The sequence below is a fragment of the Aythya fuligula genome, chromosome 5 (genome assembly GCF_009819795.1).
Source record: "Aythya fuligula isolate bAytFul2 chromosome 5, bAytFul2.pri, whole genome shotgun sequence".
Lineage (NCBI taxonomy): Eukaryota > Metazoa > Chordata > Aves > Anseriformes > Anatidae > Aythya > Aythya fuligula.
The window spans coordinates 19,987,427-20,003,857 of NC_045563.1; the positions used below are offsets into that span (position 1 = coordinate 19,987,427).

The 16,431-nt window shown below is 70.8% G+C and overlaps 4 protein-coding genes and 3 non-coding genes across 7 annotated transcripts; 3 read left to right on the forward strand and 4 right to left on the reverse strand.

Annotated features, from left to right (window-relative positions):
- Positions 1-174: 174 nt before the first annotated feature.
- OSBP (oxysterol binding protein) lies at positions 175-4,871 on the forward strand. The gene is made up of 15 exons (XM_032187947.1): positions 175-304; positions 407-590; positions 839-1,047; positions 1,127-1,374; positions 1,453-1,651; positions 1,967-2,069; positions 2,143-2,197; positions 2,292-2,423; positions 2,505-2,750; positions 2,822-2,942; positions 3,038-3,141; positions 3,242-3,337; positions 3,439-3,620; positions 3,693-3,913; positions 3,988-4,871. Exons 1-15 carry the CDS (start codon positions 175-177, stop codon positions 4,128-4,130), a joined length of 2,373 nt encoding a protein of 790 aa, XP_032043838.1. The 3' UTR covers positions 4,131-4,871.
- Positions 4,872-5,131: 260 nt separating this feature from the next.
- Positions 5,132-5,204, reverse strand: TRNAK-UUU. Its single transcript has one exon. It is a non-coding gene; the product is annotated as a tRNA-Lys (tRNA).
- A 407-nt stretch (positions 5,205-5,611) lies between these two features.
- TRNAL-UAA lies at positions 5,612-5,694 on the reverse strand. The gene has a single exon. It is a non-coding gene; the product is annotated as a tRNA-Leu (tRNA).
- Positions 5,695-5,982: 288 nt separating this feature from the next.
- Positions 5,983-6,055, reverse strand: TRNAV-UAC. Its single transcript has one exon. It is a non-coding gene; the product is annotated as a tRNA-Val (tRNA).
- Positions 6,056-6,508: 453 nt separating this feature from the next.
- Positions 6,509-8,315, reverse strand: CABP4 (calcium binding protein 4). The gene is made up of 6 exons (XM_032188396.1): positions 8,082-8,315; positions 7,562-7,592; positions 7,171-7,314; positions 6,975-7,084; positions 6,663-6,810; positions 6,509-6,568 (listed from the first exon to the last, which is right to left on the reverse strand). Exons 1-6 carry the CDS (start codon positions 8,313-8,315, stop codon positions 6,540-6,542), a joined length of 696 nt encoding a protein of 231 aa, XP_032044287.1. The 3' UTR covers positions 6,509-6,539.
- A 1,403-nt stretch (positions 8,316-9,718) lies between these two features.
- Positions 9,719-10,834, forward strand: GPR152 (G protein-coupled receptor 152). Its single transcript, XM_032187948.1, has one exon. It carries the CDS (start codon positions 9,719-9,721, stop codon positions 10,832-10,834), a length of 1,116 nt encoding a protein of 371 aa, XP_032043839.1.
- A 210-nt stretch (positions 10,835-11,044) lies between these two features.
- CORO1B (coronin 1B) lies at positions 11,045-14,623 on the forward strand. Its single transcript, XM_032188393.1, has 11 exons — positions 11,045-11,072; positions 11,629-11,831; positions 11,929-12,051; positions 12,143-12,272; positions 12,369-12,550; positions 12,665-12,784; positions 12,861-12,965; positions 13,043-13,188; positions 13,275-13,332; positions 13,442-13,741; positions 13,992-14,623. The coding sequence occupies exons 2-11, from the start codon at positions 11,631-11,633 to the stop codon at positions 14,115-14,117; spliced, it is 1,491 nt and encodes a 496-aa protein (XP_032044284.1). The 5' UTR covers positions 11,045-11,072; positions 11,629-11,630; the 3' UTR covers positions 14,118-14,623.
- The last annotated feature ends 1,808 nt before the right edge of the window (positions 14,624-16,431 follow it).

Here is a 16,431-nt window from a genome sequence, read left to right on the forward strand (position 1 = left end):
CCGGTGCCTTCGGGGTCGCGTCCCGGGGCGGTGCCGACGCGTCCAATCGGCGCGCGCGCTGACGTCACCACCCGCTTTCCCCTCTCCTCATTGGCTCGCGGCGGAGACGTGCGCGCGGCGCGGCCAATCCCCAGGCGGAGCGAAGAGGGCGGGCGCGGAGCCTCAGCCGGACCAATGAGAAGCGCGGGGCGGCCGGCGGCGGCCAATGAGCGGCGGGGGGCGGGGCGTCTGACGGCGGCGCGGCGGGCGGGGCGCGGCGGGGCGGCGGCGGCGGCCATGGCGGAGCTGCGCGCGGCGGGCGCGGGCCCCGGCGCGGCGGCGGCGGCGCTGCCCGGCCCCATGGCGCTGCCCGCGGCGCCCGGCGCGGCCCCGGCGCTGCCCTCACCGGCGGCGGGCGGCGGCGGAGGCGGAGGCGGCGGCTCGGGGAGCGGCGCGGCCCCGGGAGCGGCGGCGGCGGCGGGGAGCGGCGGCGGCGGGTCCGGTGTGGGCGGCTCGGCGCGGGAGGGCTGGCTGTTCAAGTGGACCAACTACATCAAGGGCTACCAGCGCCGCTGGTTCGTGCTCAGCAACGGGCTGCTCAGCTACTACCGGTACGGCCCGGCACGGTGACCCCCCCCCCGTCCGCCCCGCCCCGCTCCGCTCCCGCTGACCTTGGCCCGGCCCCGCCGCGCCCACGGGGCACGGAGCCGCCCGCGGATCGCGGCTGTCGGCTCCGGGAGCTGCCCCGCGTCCCCCCTCCCAGCCCCTCCCCCGCCGCCCGGTGACGTGGCGGGGCCTCCCCGGGGCTGTCGGCCCGGCCCCGTTAACGGTTCCCGGCCCCCGGCCCCTCCCCGCGCAGCTCCAAGGCGGAGATGCGGCACACGTGCCGCGGCACCATCAACCTGGCCACGGCCAACATCACGGTGGAGGACTCGTGCAACTTCGTCATCTCCAACGGCGGCGCGCAGACCTACCACCTGAAGGCCAGCTCCGAGGTGGAGCGGCAGCGCTGGGTCACGGCGCTGGAGCTGGCCAAGGCCAAGGCCGTCAAGATGCTGGAGGAGTCAGGTACCGGCGCCTTCGCTCCCCCCCCGACCCCCGGCACCGGTGCCGCCAGCCCCGCTCTAACGGCCCGTCCCGCCGGCAGACGACTCCGGCGACGAGTCCGTGTCGCAGACGGACAAGACGGAGCTGCAGAGCACGCTGCGCACCCTGTCCAGCAAGGTGGAGGACCTGAGCACCTGCAACGACCTGATCGCCAAGCACGGCACGGCCCTGCAGCGCTCCCTCAGCGAGCTGGAGACCCTCCGGCTGCCCGCCGAGAGCACCGAGAAGATCAAGCAGGTGAACGAGCGCGCCACGCTCTTCCGCATCACCTCCAACGCCATGATCAACGTGAGTCCGCTGCCGGGGGCGCGGGGGGGACGGCCCCGCTCCTCTCCCCACACCACACTGACCGGGCGCTGCCTGCAGGCCTGCCGGGACTTTCTGATGCTGGCCCAGACGCACAGCAAGAAGTGGCAGAAGTCGCTGCAGCACGAGCGGGACCAGCGCATCCGCCTGGAGGAGACGCTGGAGCAGCTGGCCAAGCAGCACAACCACCTGGAGAGGGCTTTCCGCGGTGCCACCGTGCTGCCCGCCGGCACTGCTGGGTCTGGCGGCTCTGCCAAAGGTACCCCGAGTGTCCACGTCTTGTTTCGGGGCTGGCTGGGGGGAGTGAGGCGTTGTGGGGCAGGAGGGGAGGGGAAGCCAAGGGCAGTGTGTTCTGCGTAATGCAGTGCTGTCAGCCCATCTCCGAGCCTGACATCGCTGTCCACAAGCAGTAGGCTTGTTTGGTGTCTACCATACGGCCAAGGGGCCCTGCAGCCAGGTGCTTGTTCCCGTATCTCACCAAGCCCAGCAGTAGCAGGGATCCCGTGGTGCCCCCTGTCCCCTGCTGCACCGGGGTGAGCGCAGGCACACAGCCCTTCTCCGTCCCCTTGCCCAGATCCCTGCTGCCCTGCAAAAGGAGACCTGAGTGACGAGGATGAAGAGAACGAGTTCTTCGATGCCCCGGAGAACATCGCTGCGCTGGAGACCATGGGCCACAAGTGAGTGCCAGGGGGTCGCGCTGGGGGGGGCAGGGGCAAGCCCGGCCCTAACGCTGCCTCTGCTCCCCCCCAGGCGAACCGGCAGCAACATCAGCGGCACCAGCAGCGACATCAGCCTGGAGGAGCAGGTAGGGCGGCCGCTCTGGGGGTGGCTGCGGGATGGGGATGGGCCAGGGGGGTTGCAGCGGCTTTGTGACATTGCTGCCCCCCCCCTCCCGGCAGTACAAGCACCAGGTAGAAGACACTAAGAAGGAGAAGAGAACCCGCATCCCCTACAAGCCCAACTACAGCCTCAACCTCTGGAGCATCATGAAGAACTGCATCGGGAAGGAGCTGTCCAAGATCCCCATGCCAGTGAGCGGGGACGCGGGTGGGATCTGGTGGGTGACTGCCGTGCGTCCCGGGCCCCCCCCCTCACCTCTCGCTCTCCTCCAGGTGAACTTCAACGAGCCCCTGTCCATGCTGCAGCGCCTGACCGAGGACCTGGAGTACCACGAGCTGCTGGACCGGGCGGCCAAGTGCGAGAGCTCTCTGGAGCAGCTGTGCTACGTGGCTGCCTTCACCGTCTCCTCCTACTCCACCACCGTCTTCCGCACCAGCAAGCCCTTCAACCCGCTCCTGGGGGAGACGTACGAGCTGGACCGCCTGGAGGAGAGCGGCTACCGCTCCCTCTGCGAGCAGGTACCGCGGCCCTGCTCCGCGGGCCACCCGCTGGGGCGGCGCGGCCGGGCTGACCCTCCCGTCCCCGCCAGGTGAGCCACCACCCGCCGGCCGCCGCGCACCACGCCGACTCCAAGCACGGCTGGACGCTGCGCCAGGAGATCAAGATCACCAGCAAGTTCCGGGGCAAATATCTCTCCATCATGCCTCTGGGTGAGCGTCCGGCTGGGCGGGCTGGGGGCTGTTGGTCCCCCAACAGAGACCGGTGGGCTCGAGGGGACTGATCCAGCGCTGCTCTCCCTCCGCAGGCACCATTCACTGCGTCTTCCATGCTTCTGGCAACCACTACACGTGGAAAAAAGTCACCACCACCGTGCACAACATCATCGTGGGCAAGCTCTGGATAGACCAGGTGGGTGCCAGTCCCACGTGGAGGCGTTGGAGGTGCCTCGGTTTCCCCTGTCAGCGGGGAAAGGAGTCCCAGGCTGAACCCGACTCTGTTTCCCCCGCAGTCAGGTGAAATCGAGATCGTCAATCACAAGACGGGCGACAAGTGCAACCTCAAGTTCGTTCCTTACAGCTACTTCTCGCGGGACGTGGCCAGGAAGGTAGGGTGTAGGGTGGGCAGGCACGTGGCACGTCCCGGTGCGGCACCGCTCTGCCTGGGGCACCGGGGTCACCGGGTGGGACGCGTCCCCTGTCCTGGTAGGTCACCGGGGAGGTAACGGACCCCACGGGGAAGGTGCATTTCCTCCTGCTGGGCACCTGGGACGAGAAGATGGACTGCTACAAGGTGGCCTCGGGCAGCGGGGACAACGGGGCAGAGGCGCGGCAGCGGGCGCACGAGGCCGAGGACAGCCGGGTGCTGCTGTGGAAGAGGAACCCCCTGCCGTGAGTGCGGGGCCGGGGCAGGGGGCTTGGAGCCCTGCAGCGGGACTGAGCCCTCCCTCTCTCCCGGCGCAGGAAATACGCGGAGAACATGTACTACTTCTCGGAGCTGGCGCTGACGCTCAACGCCCCCGAGAGCGGCACGGCGCCCACCGACAGCCGCCGGCGCCCCGACCAGCGCCTGATGGAGAACGGCCGCTGGGACGAGGCCAACGCCGAGAAGCAGCGGCTGGAGGAGAAGCAGCGCCTCTCCCGCAAGAGGCGCGAGGCCGAGGCCGCCAGGGCCACCGAGGACGGTAAGGAGCGGGCGGGGGGAGCCCCCGAGCCCCCCCCCGTCCCCGTGGCGCTCACCCTGTCTCCGTGCCCCCAGGCACCCCCTACGACCCCTACAAGCCGCTGTGGTTCGAGCGCAAGAAGGACCCGGTCACCCAGGAGCTGGCACACGTCTACAGGGGCGGCTACTGGGAGAGCAAAGAGAAGCAGGACTGGACCCAGTGCCCGGACATTTTCTGAGGGCTGGGAGGAGCAGCGGGGCCGAGGCCTGCGGGGCTGCCCGGGGGGAGCGCCGTCTGTCCGTCCGTCCGTCCGTCTCACCGCCCGCTGCGAGCGCCGGCCGCGCTCACCCGCCGGGGTTGCCTTAGCCCATCCACACTCACCTTGGTGCTGGGGAGCGGGAGCCAGCCCGGCCCCCCCCCAGCCCCGGGGGCTCCCCCGTCACCCCCCCACGCGTGCGCTCATCCCTGGACCCCCGGCGCAGGAGCGGCGGCGCCCCGGGCGGCTCCCGGGGATGGATGGGGACACGGCCCCCCTGGGGTGGGCACCGCGGGGTGAGCCCGAGGCTGGCCTTGGTCTCTTCTCCCCCTCCCCTCGTTTTTCATCTCCCCTTTGCCCCCAGGCAGTTGGGTGCTCTTGGGGGCGGGGGTCCGGCCTCACTCACCCCACGCGGGCCCCCCCGCCGTGCCCGCAGCCTGTTCTCTAGGTGTACGTTATATCCATGTAGAGACCCAGCGGGGGCCCCGGTTCCCCCCCCCTCCTTGCTCGTACCCTGGGGTGTGCCCCCCTCGCCGTGCCTTCCTCTCGGGGCGAGGGGCCCGGCTTCTGCCCCCCACACTCCACACTACAGCGGCCCAGAGATGTGCTGGGGGCAGCGCGGGGGGCGGCGCGGGGGTCTGTAGGAGCTGAGCTGCCCCCCCACTGGGGGCTTGGGGGGGCGAGCAGCGGCACTCCATGCAGCGGAGAGAGCGGGGGGTGTATGATGCCTTTTTTTTTTTTTTTTTCTTTTTTTTTCCTCCTCTCCTCCCCCCCCACCTCTCCAGGAAAACAACTAAATTAAAATCTGTGAATGCCCCAGCCTGGCTTCGTGTGCTGTGTTTGTGGGGTTGGGGGTATCCCCGGGACCCTGCACAGCCCCTACCCCACAGCCCCGTGCTGCTGGGGGTGCCCTGGGGGAGCTGCAAGTGCTGGGGAGAAGTGGGATGGGGCGCAGAGACCCCAGCCCCAAAAGAGGGAGGTATCGCCCGAGCAGGGACTTGAACCCTGGGCCCTCAGATTAAAAGTCTGATGCTCTACCGACTGAGCTACCCGGGCAGCTCCTGGGGGAGGGGGGGTCGTGGGGGGACACAACATCTCCCACCCTCCTCCTCCTCACCTGCCCCAAGGGGCTGCTCACATTCTCCAGCCGTTGCCCCCCCATTCCAGGGGGTCTCTGGGAGCAGGAGTCCCCCCAAGGATCCCAGGAGCAGGGCAGGTTGGGGGCCCTTGGAGCAATTTAGGGTTCTTGGGGCACTTTGGAGTCACCTTGGGGGAAAATTTGGGGTCCCCTAGGGCAGTTCAGGGCTCCTAGAGGTAATTTCAGGTCCCCAGAGCGGTTTGGGGTTCCCTGGGTTTGGGGTTCCCTGGGGCAGTATACAGTTGTTTAGGGCAATTTGGGGTCCCTCGGGCTTTTTGGGGGTTCCTGGGGTGATTTGGGGTCCCCTCCCGGAACAAAACAGCTGTACCAGAAGTGGGGTTCGAACCCACGCGGACACACGTCCATTGGATCTTAAGTCCAACGCCTTCACCACTCGGCCATCCTGGTGCTGCCCCTGCTGCTCCCCCCGGGCTCTCGGCCGGCTCCCCGCGGGTGGGGGTCTGGGGGGGGCTCCCCCGGCCGGCCCCGTGCCGTGTGGGCAGCAGTGATCACGTCTCCTCCGCACTCAGGAGGGCTGGGTTTGAGCCCCAGCAGAGCCGGCTGCTCGTTTCCCCCCAAAATGGGGATGGGGGCGCATTGTGGGGGCTCCCCGCACCCCCCCAGCGGTGACACCGTGTCCCACCCGTCTCGGTAAAAGGGGCCAAGGGGGAAAAGGCACAAAAAATCCTTGTGGGGTGGCTCCGCTGGGGCTCGAACCCAGGTCCTTCTGCGTGTAAAGCAGACGTGATCACCGCTACACCACAGAGCCGCTGCTGGGGGGCTCCCTGAGCCACCCCCCCAGGGCTGGGGGGGCTCCGAATGGTGCTGGCTCCGTGCAGGGCACCCCAACCCCTCCTTGTCCCTTTTTGGGGTCGCTGTCCCCTCTCCTGAGACCCCCCCATCCCTTGCCTCCCCCCCAGCTGCTCCCCACGTGAGGTTTGGGGCAGTTCAGGGTGTGCTGGGGTCGGTGAGTGGGTGCCATGAGGGCGAGGACCCCTCCCCACTCCATCCCCACCCCGTATCCCCCCCATCCCAATGACCGGTGCCATCCTCCCCGTCTGAGCAAGGAGCTTTATTGGGCGGCCCGCAGCCCCCCACCACGCTGCCAGGGGGTCCTGGTGGGCGCCCAGGGGTGGGCTCGGCTCCCGCTGCTCGCTCTGGACCCCAATAACACGGGATGGGATGGAGCAGGAGGTGCTGGGGGGGCAGGAGCCGTGTCGATGCCCCGGGTCCCCTCCTCTCCGGAGCCTTCCTTAGCGGGAGGACAGCATCATGACGAACTCTGCGGGGCGAGACAGGAGGCGAGAGGGGCATGGGGCTGCCCCGTGCCACCCCCCGGGCTGTGGGGACATAAAGAGGGGACGGGGAGGGCTCACCATCGAAGTCCACGTGTCCGTCCCCGTTGAGGTCCACGTCCTGCAGGATCTCGTCCACCTCCTGCGCCTTCAGCTGCTCGCCCAGCAGCGCCGCGATGGCCTCCCGCATCTCCGCGCTGCTGATCTCCCCGTCCCCGTTCATGTCGAACTGCGGCACCCACAGGTTGGGTCCCCTCCCCGCAGCCCCCCCCACCCCCCCAGACACCCTGGGCCGGGGCCAGCCCCTGCTCTGCCCGTGGTCATTGTCCCCTGCGTGTCGGGGCCGTCGATGCCGGCGGTGTCCCCGTGCCCGCGGTGTCCCCGTGGCCGTACCTCGCGGAAGGCGATCTTCAGCTCCCTGACGCCCACCATGTGTGCCGTCTCCTCCCGCAGCTTGGGCCCCATCATCTGCACAAAGTCCTCGAAGTCCACGCGGCCGCCCACTGCGCCAGGGACGGGGACAGCCTCAGCGCCCCAGCCCCGGCTCCGCGCGCACCTCCGCGTGCCGCTGCCCCGGCCCCGCGCTCACTCCTCATCTTGATGTGCTGCGAGATCTCGATCAGCTCCATCTCGGTGGGCATGTACCCCAGCGTGCGCATGCAGGCGCCCAGGTCCTTGTAGCTGATGAAGCCGTCCTGGTCGGTGTCAAACTCCTTGAAGGCATCCAGCAGCTCTGCCCCCGCAGGCACGCGTGGGCACAGGGACCCGTCAGGTGTGGAGGCCGTGGCACCGCACCCCGTGGCGGCACGTCCCATGGCCCCGCATCCCACGGAAGGTCCCTCCATGGCAGATGTCCCCATAGCAGATGTCCCCATGGCACCACGTCCCATGGAAGGCCCCCCTGGGACATGTCCCCATGGCTCCGCGTCCCATGGCAGATGATGCCGGTGTCCCCCACACGTCCCAACCCCACCACTCACCGTCCAGCTCCTCCGGCGACAGCTCCCGCTCCTGGACCAGGGTGTGGGGTGCAGTGGGGTGGGGGAGAAGCAGCATCAGACCCAGCTCAGCCCCCGCCCCTCCCAGCAAACCACGGTGTCACCTTCGTTAAGCACGGGCCAAAATTAACTCCCGCAGGAGGGATTAGACGGATTGGAGGCAAAGCCCTGCCTGCCCCCCTCCCCTGGTGCCCCTGCTGTCCCCTTCCCCTACACCCACCTGGGACCCTCAGCCCCAGCCCCTAACGGGGTTCTCAGAGGCCGGGGGCTGCCCTGCTCCGGGCTGTCCCTGGGGTAGCACCATGGCTGCGTGTCCCTGAGCCCCACGGTGCCCAGCCCTGCCTCTCACCCTCCCCAGGACCCCCACCCCACGGTGCCCCCGTTGGACTCCATATAGGGAGGGAGGAGAAAGAGCCCCCAGGCCTGCCCCGCAGTCCATCCCCAGCATCCCCAAAGCTCCCCCCTGCCCCTCCACCCACCGCCCCCCGGCCCCTGCCCGCACCTTGCCGAAGACGGTGTTGAGGAAGGGCGAGTAAGCCTTGGTGGCGGCGGCGTGCGGGTCCCCGGCCCCCTTCTTGCTGGTCTTCCTCCCGTGCCCGCCGTGCCGGGACTCAGCGCCGGGGGAGCCGCCCTCCTCGGGGGGCTTGGGGGAGCTCTCGCCCCCCTGCTCCCCCTTCCCCTTGCCCGGGGCCTCCGCGTCCTTGGGGGCCCCCTTGTCCCCCCGCGTGCGTGGCATGGGGCCGGGGGCTGGAGTGGAGGCAGGCGGCGGGAAGCAGGGCTGGGGGGCGGCCGGCCCTTAAGAAGGAGGCAGGGAAATCCTCTTACCTGCCCCACACCCCCCGCCCCGGGGAGGGCAAAGCCAATTAGCGGTGATTACGGCGCCAGGAAATGAGCCGTCCCACCATGTCCTCGTGCCAGGGCACGGCCACGAGGCCACGGCACCCCCGGCCACCACCCCAGTCCCCAGCACAGCGGCGGTGTCCCCAGCACCCATGTGCCTCGGCCACCTCCAGCATCCCTCTGCTTGTCTTAATCCAATGCTGATGCCTCCTCGGCCCCCAGCACAGGCACAGGCCAGTCCCCACCCTCACCTGCAGCACAGGGACGTGTCCACGCGCACGTCCCATCTCCACAAAGCCCCCACGACATCCCCACGACGTCCCCACGTCCCTGTGCCCTCCAGCCCCCCGGGCATCCCCCCCGTCGGCTGAGGCTGCAGCGAGGAGCGGTGCCACGGGGCGTGTGGGGCCCCGGTCCCCCTGGCCCCCCGATAGCATCGCCCCGACTCAGCAGCTGCTGGCGGGTGGCAGGAAGCCAGCGCCCGGCAGGGAGATGCCGTCACGGGGATGCCGCGCCACCGGCCCTGGCATGCAGCAGCCAGCACGGCCACCCAACCCCGCCCTGGGGCTTCCACGTGCCCCAAGCCCCCCTGCCTGGCACCGGGTGGCTGTGGGGTGGGGGGGTCCTGCTGGAACCAGCCCATGGGGACCGGGTGACCCCATGAGGGCCACGGGGAAACCACCCTCAGCAGCGATACTGAGGCCGCTTCCGTCCTGTCTGGCAGCAGCTCCCTGTCCCTCACGGGGGGAAACTGAGGTTTTTTGGGGGGGGTCATTGCCGGAGGGGGAGCAGATAGGGTGGGTGGAGCTCCTTGATCGCTGCCCATCCCAGCCAGACCCACACATAGGGCACCCTGCAGCCCAGGAGACCCTCAACGTCCACTGCCCGAGCCTGTGCTCGCGCTGCTGTTACGGTAGGTCCTACACTATTTACTGGCCTGGGGGGCTTGTCTGGTGCCCGAGGGACTCGTGGGGTGCAGGGAAAAACAGGAGCATTGCGGGGATGTTGTGGGGTGGAGTGGGGCACGGCTGGGGGATGGCGGGTGGGAGACCCAGGCAGGGGAGGTGAAGGTGGTGGGCACCTGGGGGGCACAAAGGTGAGGGGCACGAGGACGGGGTGACATGGAGGGGGCAACGGGATGGGGAGCAATGGGGGCGATACGGTGAGATAGGGAAAAATGGGGGGGATCCAAAGGGAGGGGGTACAGTACGGGGGGAGAATTGCAGATACTGCCACAGCAGACAGTGACATGCCAGCAGGTGCTGTAGACAGGGTGCCACTGCCCCCTGCGCTCGGCCGATGGAGCTGGAGAACGCCACGACGTCCCTGTCCCCGTCCCTGTCCTCATCCCCGTCACCGTCCTCGTCCCCGCAGCCCCCGACCGCCCTGCAGTGGGTCTGGCTGCTGCAGCTGGTCTGCGCGGTGCTGGGGCTGCCCGCCAACGCCTTCGTCCTCTGGCTGACGGGCTGGCGGCTCCGCTGCCGCGGCCTCGCCATCTTCATCTTCAGCGTGGCCGCCTCCGACTTCCTCTTCCTCGCCAACTCCACCCTGCAGATCTGGACGGCGGCGCACGGCCACCGCTGGCCGCTGGGCACGCCGCTGTGCCGCCTGCACCGCTTCCTCCTCGACCTGGCCTACTACGGCGGGCTCTTCCTGCTGGCCGCCATCAGCCTGGACCGCTGCCTGCTGCTGCTGGCCCCGCTCTGGTACCACTGCCGGCGCCCGGCGCGTTGGCCGGCGGGGCTGTGCGCGGCCGCGTGGCTGCTGGCTGGCTGCTGCAGCGCGCCCGGCACGGCCTCGGCGCGGGCCTCGGAGGTGCTGCCGGGGCTGGTGGTGTGCCGGCGGGAGTGGGGCCGCTGGACGGAGCTGCTGGGCTGGCTGGAGGTGGCCCTGGAGGGGCTGCTGCTGCCCGCGGGCATCCTGCTGCTGTGCAACGGGGCCGCGCTGGCCGTGGCGGCGGCGCGGAGGCGGCGGCAGCGTGGCGGGCGGCTGCCGGCCCGCTTCCAGCGCCTGGTGGCGGCCACGCTGAGCGGCTACCTGGCCATCCACCTGCCCTTCCAGCTGGCCCAGCTGCTGAGCCACGCGTTCCCCCGGCGCTTCGCCAGCCTCGCCTACTTCGCCGGGCTGGCCTTCAACGTGGGCAGCTGCCTCAACCCCTGCCTCTACCTGCTGCTGCACTCCGGCGCCTGCCGCCGCTTCGCCCGCGGGGACACCGGCCCCGCCGCCCCGCTGCCACCGGGCAGCGTAGCCCCCGCGCCGCCCCCCAACCCGCTCCCGGTGCCACCGGGTGCCGCCACCCCGCTGCAGCTGGACACCGCCGCCCCGGTGCCACCGGACGCCACCGCCCCGGTGCCACCCGGTGCCCCCGTCCCGGTGCCCCCGTCCCCCCCCCGCCCCGCCCTGCCCCCACCGTGACCCCGCCCCCTCTGTGGCCCCGCCCCCATCCCCGTAGCCACGCCCCATTTCCCCGTTGGCCCCGCCCCCTCGCTCCCCTCCCCCGCCGCCCGGTGCCGCAGTGCGCGCGCGCGGGGCGGGGCCGCTCACTTCCTGCCGCCCCCCCCCCCGCCCCGGTCCCCCCCGGTCCCGGCTCTGCCGCCAGCCCCGCGCCCGGCACCGGCACCGGCACCGCCGGCACGGCCCGGCCCGGCCGCCGGTGAGTGCGGGGCTCCCGGGGGGGCTCCCGGGGCCCCCTCCGTGCCCCCCCCCGGCCCCATCCGTGTCCCCGCTCCCGGTGCCGTCCCCGCTCCCATCCCTTTGCCCCCTCGTCCCTGACGCCCCCTCCCCCGCCGCCCCCCACCCCGGGGACCCGGCCCCGTCCCGGCCAGGCCGCCCCCATCCCCACCCGCGGCCCCGTCCCCGCGGCCGTGCCCCCCCGGTGTCCCCCCCCCGCCCCCTCCACCCCCATCCCGGGCAGGGCGGTCCCGTCCCGTGCCCCCGTCCCCACGGGTGACCCCGTCCCGGCAGGGTGGGGTTTGTTTGCCCAGCCCTGGTTTCCCGCTCGTGCAGGGAGGGACGGGGCCGCCCTTTACCCGGGGCAGGGAACGGGGCTCAGCCTTCCCCATCACCCCCCCACACCACCACCAGTGCCGCCACCAGTCCCCGGGGCTTACCGGGCACCCACCGGGCCCTGCGTGGCCGCCCCGTGTTTTGGGGTCACCGTGCCCTGCTCCCTCCCTCCCAGCCTGACCCCAAGGCGGGGTGCGCCCCAGCCATGTCGTTTCGCAAGGTGGTGCGGCAGAGCAAATTCCGGCACGTTTTCGGGCAGCCGGTGAAGACGGAGCAGTGCTACGATGACATCCGCGTGTCCCGGGTCACCTGGGACAGCACCTTCTGCGCCGTCAACCCCTCCTTCGTGGCCATCATCGTGGAGGCCAGCGGCGGCGGCGCCTTCCTGGTGCTGCCCCTGCACAAGGTGGGAGCGGGCGGTGGGGTGGGGGAGGCTCCGTGGGGACGGACGGACGGATAGACGGACGGACACGGTCGGGTGACCCCCCGCCTTGTGCTCCCAGACCGGCCGCATCGACAAGTCGTACCCCACGGTGTGCGGGCACACGGGCCCCGTGCTGGACATCGAGTGGTGCCCCCACAACGACCACGTCATCGCCAGCGGCTCCGAGGACTGCACCGTCATGGTGAGGGGCGGACGGGAAACCGGGGAGATGGGGAGAGGGGTACGCGGGGGGCTCTCCCCCACACCCCCTGCCCACCGCCCCCCTCCCGCAGGTGTGGCAGATCCCCGAGGGGGGGCTGAGCCAGCCGCTGACGGAGCCGGTGGTGGTGCTGGAGGGGCACTCCAAGCGCGTGGGCATCATCAGCTGGCACCCCACCGCCCGCAACGTCCTGCTCAGCGCAGGTAGGGAGCTGGGGAGGGGGCTGGGGGGCCAGCTGGGGCTGGGGGGGTTGGGGGGGGTCCGGCCGAGCCGTGCCGCTGCTTCCCTCCCCGCTGCAGGCTGCGACAACGTGGTGCTGATCTGGAACGTGGGCACGGCGGAGGAGCTGTACCGCCTGGAGGGGCTGCACCCCGACCTCATCTACAGCGTCAGCTGGAGCCGCGATGGCTCCCGCTTCTGCACCGCCTGCAAGGACAAGAGCGTGCGCGTCATCGACCCCCGCCGCGGCACCGTGGTGGCGGTGAGCACGGCTCCGGGCTGCCGTCACCCCCCTGCGCATCCCCCTCTGGGGTGCCCTTGTGCCGCGCCCCCATTCATCCCGGGGCGCTGACCTTGCCCCCCGCGCTCCCCGCAGGAGAAGGAGCGGGCGCACGAGGGTGCGCGGCCCATGCGTGCCATCTTCCTGGCTGACGGCAAGATCTTCACCACCGGCTTCAGCCGCATGAGCGAGCGGCAGCTGGCGCTGTGGGACACGGTGAGGAGCCGCCGGGGTCGGCCCCGGGGGGGGGCCGGGCTGCGGCGTGGCACCGGGCTGATGTCCTGCCCCGCAGGAGAACCTGGAGGAGCCCATGGGGCTGCAGGAGCTGGACTCCAGCAACGGGGCCCTGCTGCCCTTCTACGACCCCGACACCAACGTGGTTTATGTCTGCGGCAAGGTGCGGCCCCGCTGCTTCCCCCCACCCCCCCTACACGCCCCATCCCCGCCTGGCCCCTTCTAACGCGGTGCCCGCAGGGAGACTCGAGCATCCGGTACTTTGAGATCACGGAGGAGCCGCCCTACATCCACTTCCTCAACACCTTCACCAGCAAGGAGCCGCAGCGCGGCATGGGCTGGATGCCCAAGCGCGGGCTGGACGTCAGCAAGTGCGAGATCGCCAGGTGGGGATGGGGGGGCGGCAGGGGTGAGGGGCGACCCCATTTTCCCTTTGTTGCACCCCCCGGTGACGCTGTGTCACCCTCCGCAGGTTCTACAAGCTGCACGAGCGCCGGTGTGAGCCCATCATCATGACAGTGCCAAGGAAGGTGAGTGGGGACAGGTGGGGGGACACCCAGCGGGTCCCTGCGCGGAGCCGGCCGGGGGTCCGTGGCCGCGCGGCGCGTCCCGGTGGGTGACACGGTGGGCGGGGGGCAGTCGGACCTCTTCCAGGACGACCTGTACCCCGACACGGCGGGCCCCGACCCGGCGATGGAGGCGGAGGAGTGGGTGGCGGGGCAGACGGCGGGGCCGGTGCTGGTGTCCCTGCGCCAGGCCTACGTCCCCAGCAAGCAGCGCGACCTCAAGGTGAGCCGCCGCTCCCTGCTGCACGACGCCCGCCCTGCCGCCGCCCCCAGCCCCGCCGCCCCCGCTGCCCCCAGCCCCGCCGCCCCCGCCGCCGCCTCCGCACGGCTCAGCGCGCCCCCGGCACTGGGCACCGGCGCCCCCGCGCCCCCGGTGAGTGAAGGGGCGGGGCCTCTAGGAAAGGGGGAGGGGCCTCTGGGGAGGGGCGTGGTCTATCGGGATGGGGCGTGGTCTCGGGAAATGGGCGGGCTCTCTGGGGAAGGGAATGGGGCAGGCTAGGGGAGGAGGTGGGGGCTCGGGGAAGGGGGCGGGGCCTTTGTGGGTGGTGGGCGTGGCCTTGTGGGTGGTGGGCGTGGTCCGGGGGAGTGGGCGGGGCCTCGCAGGTGACCCGGGGTGTGCGCAGGCGGGCGGGCGGCTGGACGAGGTGCTGCAGGAGGTGGCGGCGCTGCGCGCGCTGGTGGCGGAGCAGGGCCAGCGCATCACCCGGCTGGAGGAGCAGCTCAGCCGCCTGGAGAACGGGCATGTCTAGGGCCTCCCCCACACCCCTGGGACCAGGGCACGCGGCCGGGGATGTGTCCCCTTTGTGTCCCCCCCCCCCCCTCCCCGCATACAACCAGGGACCACACCGCCGCCCCAGGGTCTCCTCCCCTCGAGACCTCCCCCCTCGCCCTGGGGCTGTCCGTCTGTCCATCCTTCTCTCCCATTTTGTACACCGGCCACTCCCCTCCCTGACCCCACTGCCTTACTGGGTGCTGCCCCCCGGATTGTGGACCACTACCCCCCCCCTGCAGCTCCCCCCGAGGGCCAGGGGGGGTCTCTGGGATCAAATACTAAGCCCTGCCCCCCTCCCAACCCTCCCACGTCCCCAGGGTGGGGTGGGATCTTCCCCTCTTCCAGTGGGGCTCCAGCATGTGCCCCGCGACCGTGGAATCCTCCCCCCCTATATTGTGGGGCTCTCCCCCCCCCTCTTTGTTCTCCCTACAGGGCAGGGTCAAAGTCTATATTTTCACTCCAAATAAAAGTCTTTATAAGAAAGGTGCTGGGTGAGGCTAAGAGCTGGGGCAGAGGGCCCTGGCGGGGGGGTGTGGTACCGTGAGGGTTATGGGGGTTTCACTATGGGTTTGTCAGGGGGGAGGAGTGGGGCTGGGGTGTGCTGGAGCTCCCCCAGGCTGTGTGCATGGCCCCACGGCCGTGCGGGTAACACAGGCGGGATGCAAAGTGCAGTGGTTTTTAGCACAAGCTGAGGCAGGGACTGGGGACAGAGCAGCAGCAGCTCAAAGCTGCGGGGGCAGGGAGGGAGGGGGCATCAGGGCCCCCATAAATCAGGGCACTGGAGGGGGGTTGGTGGCCCCAGGGCTGGGGGGGGGACAACATGGGAGCCCCCAGAGCCTCGCTGGGGCATGGAGTGCAGGCAGTGCACCCCCAGCTCTCATGCGCCACCTTGGGTTTCCGGGGCCCTTTCCATTTCGGGTAGGCGGGGGGGGGATGGGGACAGCACCCGCCTCCCCCCGCATCGATACATCCGCTGCTGCTGCTGGGGGGGGGCAGGAAGCACGGGGGGGCCCCCCCAGCACTGCTTGCGCCTGCGGCACCCGGACCTGCTCCAGCAGCACCCAGCGATGGTGAGCGCCCAAAAAACACAGGGGGGGGGTGGCATGGAGCAGACTGGGAGTGAACTGGGGGGGTGGGGAGGGGTTGATGCACCCCCCCCCTCCTCCCCATGTCCCCAGCCACAAGCATCAACTCCTGCCTGCTCCCTTGGTTAAATTTGGGTGGGGAGGGGTTCACACTTTGTTGCAATTCAGCCTGTGCTGTCCTGGGGTGGGGGGGGGGCATAATAGGGGCAGCAGTGATGGGGCTCTGGGGTAGCCCCCTTTTCCCATGCCTGGGAGGGGCATTGGGCTCTGTGGGATGGGTGACAACAGGGCTGTGTTCAAGGGCTTGAGGGGTAGATTTAGGGGGGAGAGAGGTGGAGGTTGGGGGCGCCAGGCTGGGCTGGGCATGGGGCAGATGCTGGGGGTGGTTGTGCTACAGGGATTGGGGCTGCTGGGGGCTGCCTGGGGCTGATGCGGGGGCAGCCCGGCCTGCTGCAGGTGCTGCAGCTGCTGCCAACCGCAGCTTCCCGTCACGGGGCACCTGCCCCAGCACCAGCCCCTGCCCTTCTGCACGGCCCTGCTCTGCATCCCCCCCCCCGGTGCTGACCCCTGTCCCTGTCCCCGTCCCTACAGGCTGGAGCGCGGTGCCCACCGGCCCCGCCGCTGCTGCTGGTGCTGGCGGGGCTGGCGGCGGCGGGGGAGCCGGTGGGGAACCACAGCGACCGGGTGGTGGGCGCCCTGCTGGGGCTGCTGCTGTGCCTGGCCGTGGGGCTGGCCCTGGCCTGGCGCCACCTCTGCCGCCTCTCGGCCGGCCGCTACCACCCCCGGCCCATGGGCCGCCGGGCCCTGGCGCTGCTGCGGGGCCGCTGGCAGCAGCTGCAGGGCCGGGACGGCCCCGCCAGGTCCCCCGGGGACGGGGACAGGGACGGGGACGCGGCCCCGCCGGCCGAGGAGGAAGAGCTGATGCCGTGGGCCCAGCACCAGCGGCAGGAGGACGAGGAGGTGGAGGACGAGGAGGAGGAGGAGGAGGAGGATGAAGAGGAGGCCGTGGCCCCGCTGGAGGCAGAGCAGAGCCCCCCGGGCGAGGGGCAGGCGCTGGGCGGCAGCGCGGAGGCCCTGCTCAGCGACATGCACGCCTTCTCCGGCACCGCCGCCTGGGGGGACGCGCGGCCCCACGTCACCGCGCTCTGATGTCACGCCCCCATGACATCACCGCCCTCTGACGTCACCGCCCCCATGATGTCACAC

Excerpts from the sequence above, each read along its gene's own strand:
- CORO1B (XM_032188393.1), top strand. The coding sequence starts at position 11,631 with ATGTCGTTTCGCAAGGTGGTGCGGCAGAGCAAATTCCGGCACGTTTTC. Across the intron at positions 12,052-12,142 it reads CCGAGGACTGCACCGTCATG|GTGTGGCAGATCCCCGAGGG; the intron begins GTGAGGGGCGGA and ends CCCCTCCCGCAG. Across the intron at positions 13,742-13,991 it reads CCGGCGCCCCCGCGCCCCCG|GCGGGCGGGCGGCTGGACGA; the intron begins GTGAGTGAAGGG and ends GGGTGTGCGCAG.
- GPR152 (XM_032187948.1), top strand. The coding sequence starts at position 9,719 with ATGGAGCTGGAGAACGCCACGACGTCCCTGTCCCCGTCCCTGTCCTCA.
- OSBP (XM_032187947.1), top strand. The coding sequence starts at position 175 with ATGAGAAGCGCGGGGCGGCCGGCGGCGGCCAATGAGCGGCGGGGGGCG. Across the intron at positions 1,048-1,126 it reads CAAGATGCTGGAGGAGTCAG|ACGACTCCGGCGACGAGTCC; the intron begins GTACCGGCGCCT and ends TCCCGCCGGCAG. Across the intron at positions 2,198-2,291 it reads ACATCAGCCTGGAGGAGCAG|TACAAGCACCAGGTAGAAGA; the intron begins GTAGGGCGGCCG and ends CCCTCCCGGCAG.
- CABP4 (XM_032188396.1), bottom strand. The coding sequence starts at position 8,315 with ATGCCACGCACGCGGGGGGACAAGGGGGCCCCCAAGGACGCGGAGGCC. Across the intron at positions 7,085-7,170 it reads GCAGCACATCAAGATGAGGA|TGGGCGGCCGCGTGGACTTC; the intron begins GTGAGCGCGGGG and ends TCCCTGGCGCAG. Across the intron at positions 6,811-6,974 it reads TGAAGATCGCCTTCCGCGAG|TTCGACATGAACGGGGACGG; the intron begins GTACGGCCACGG and ends TGGGTGCCGCAG.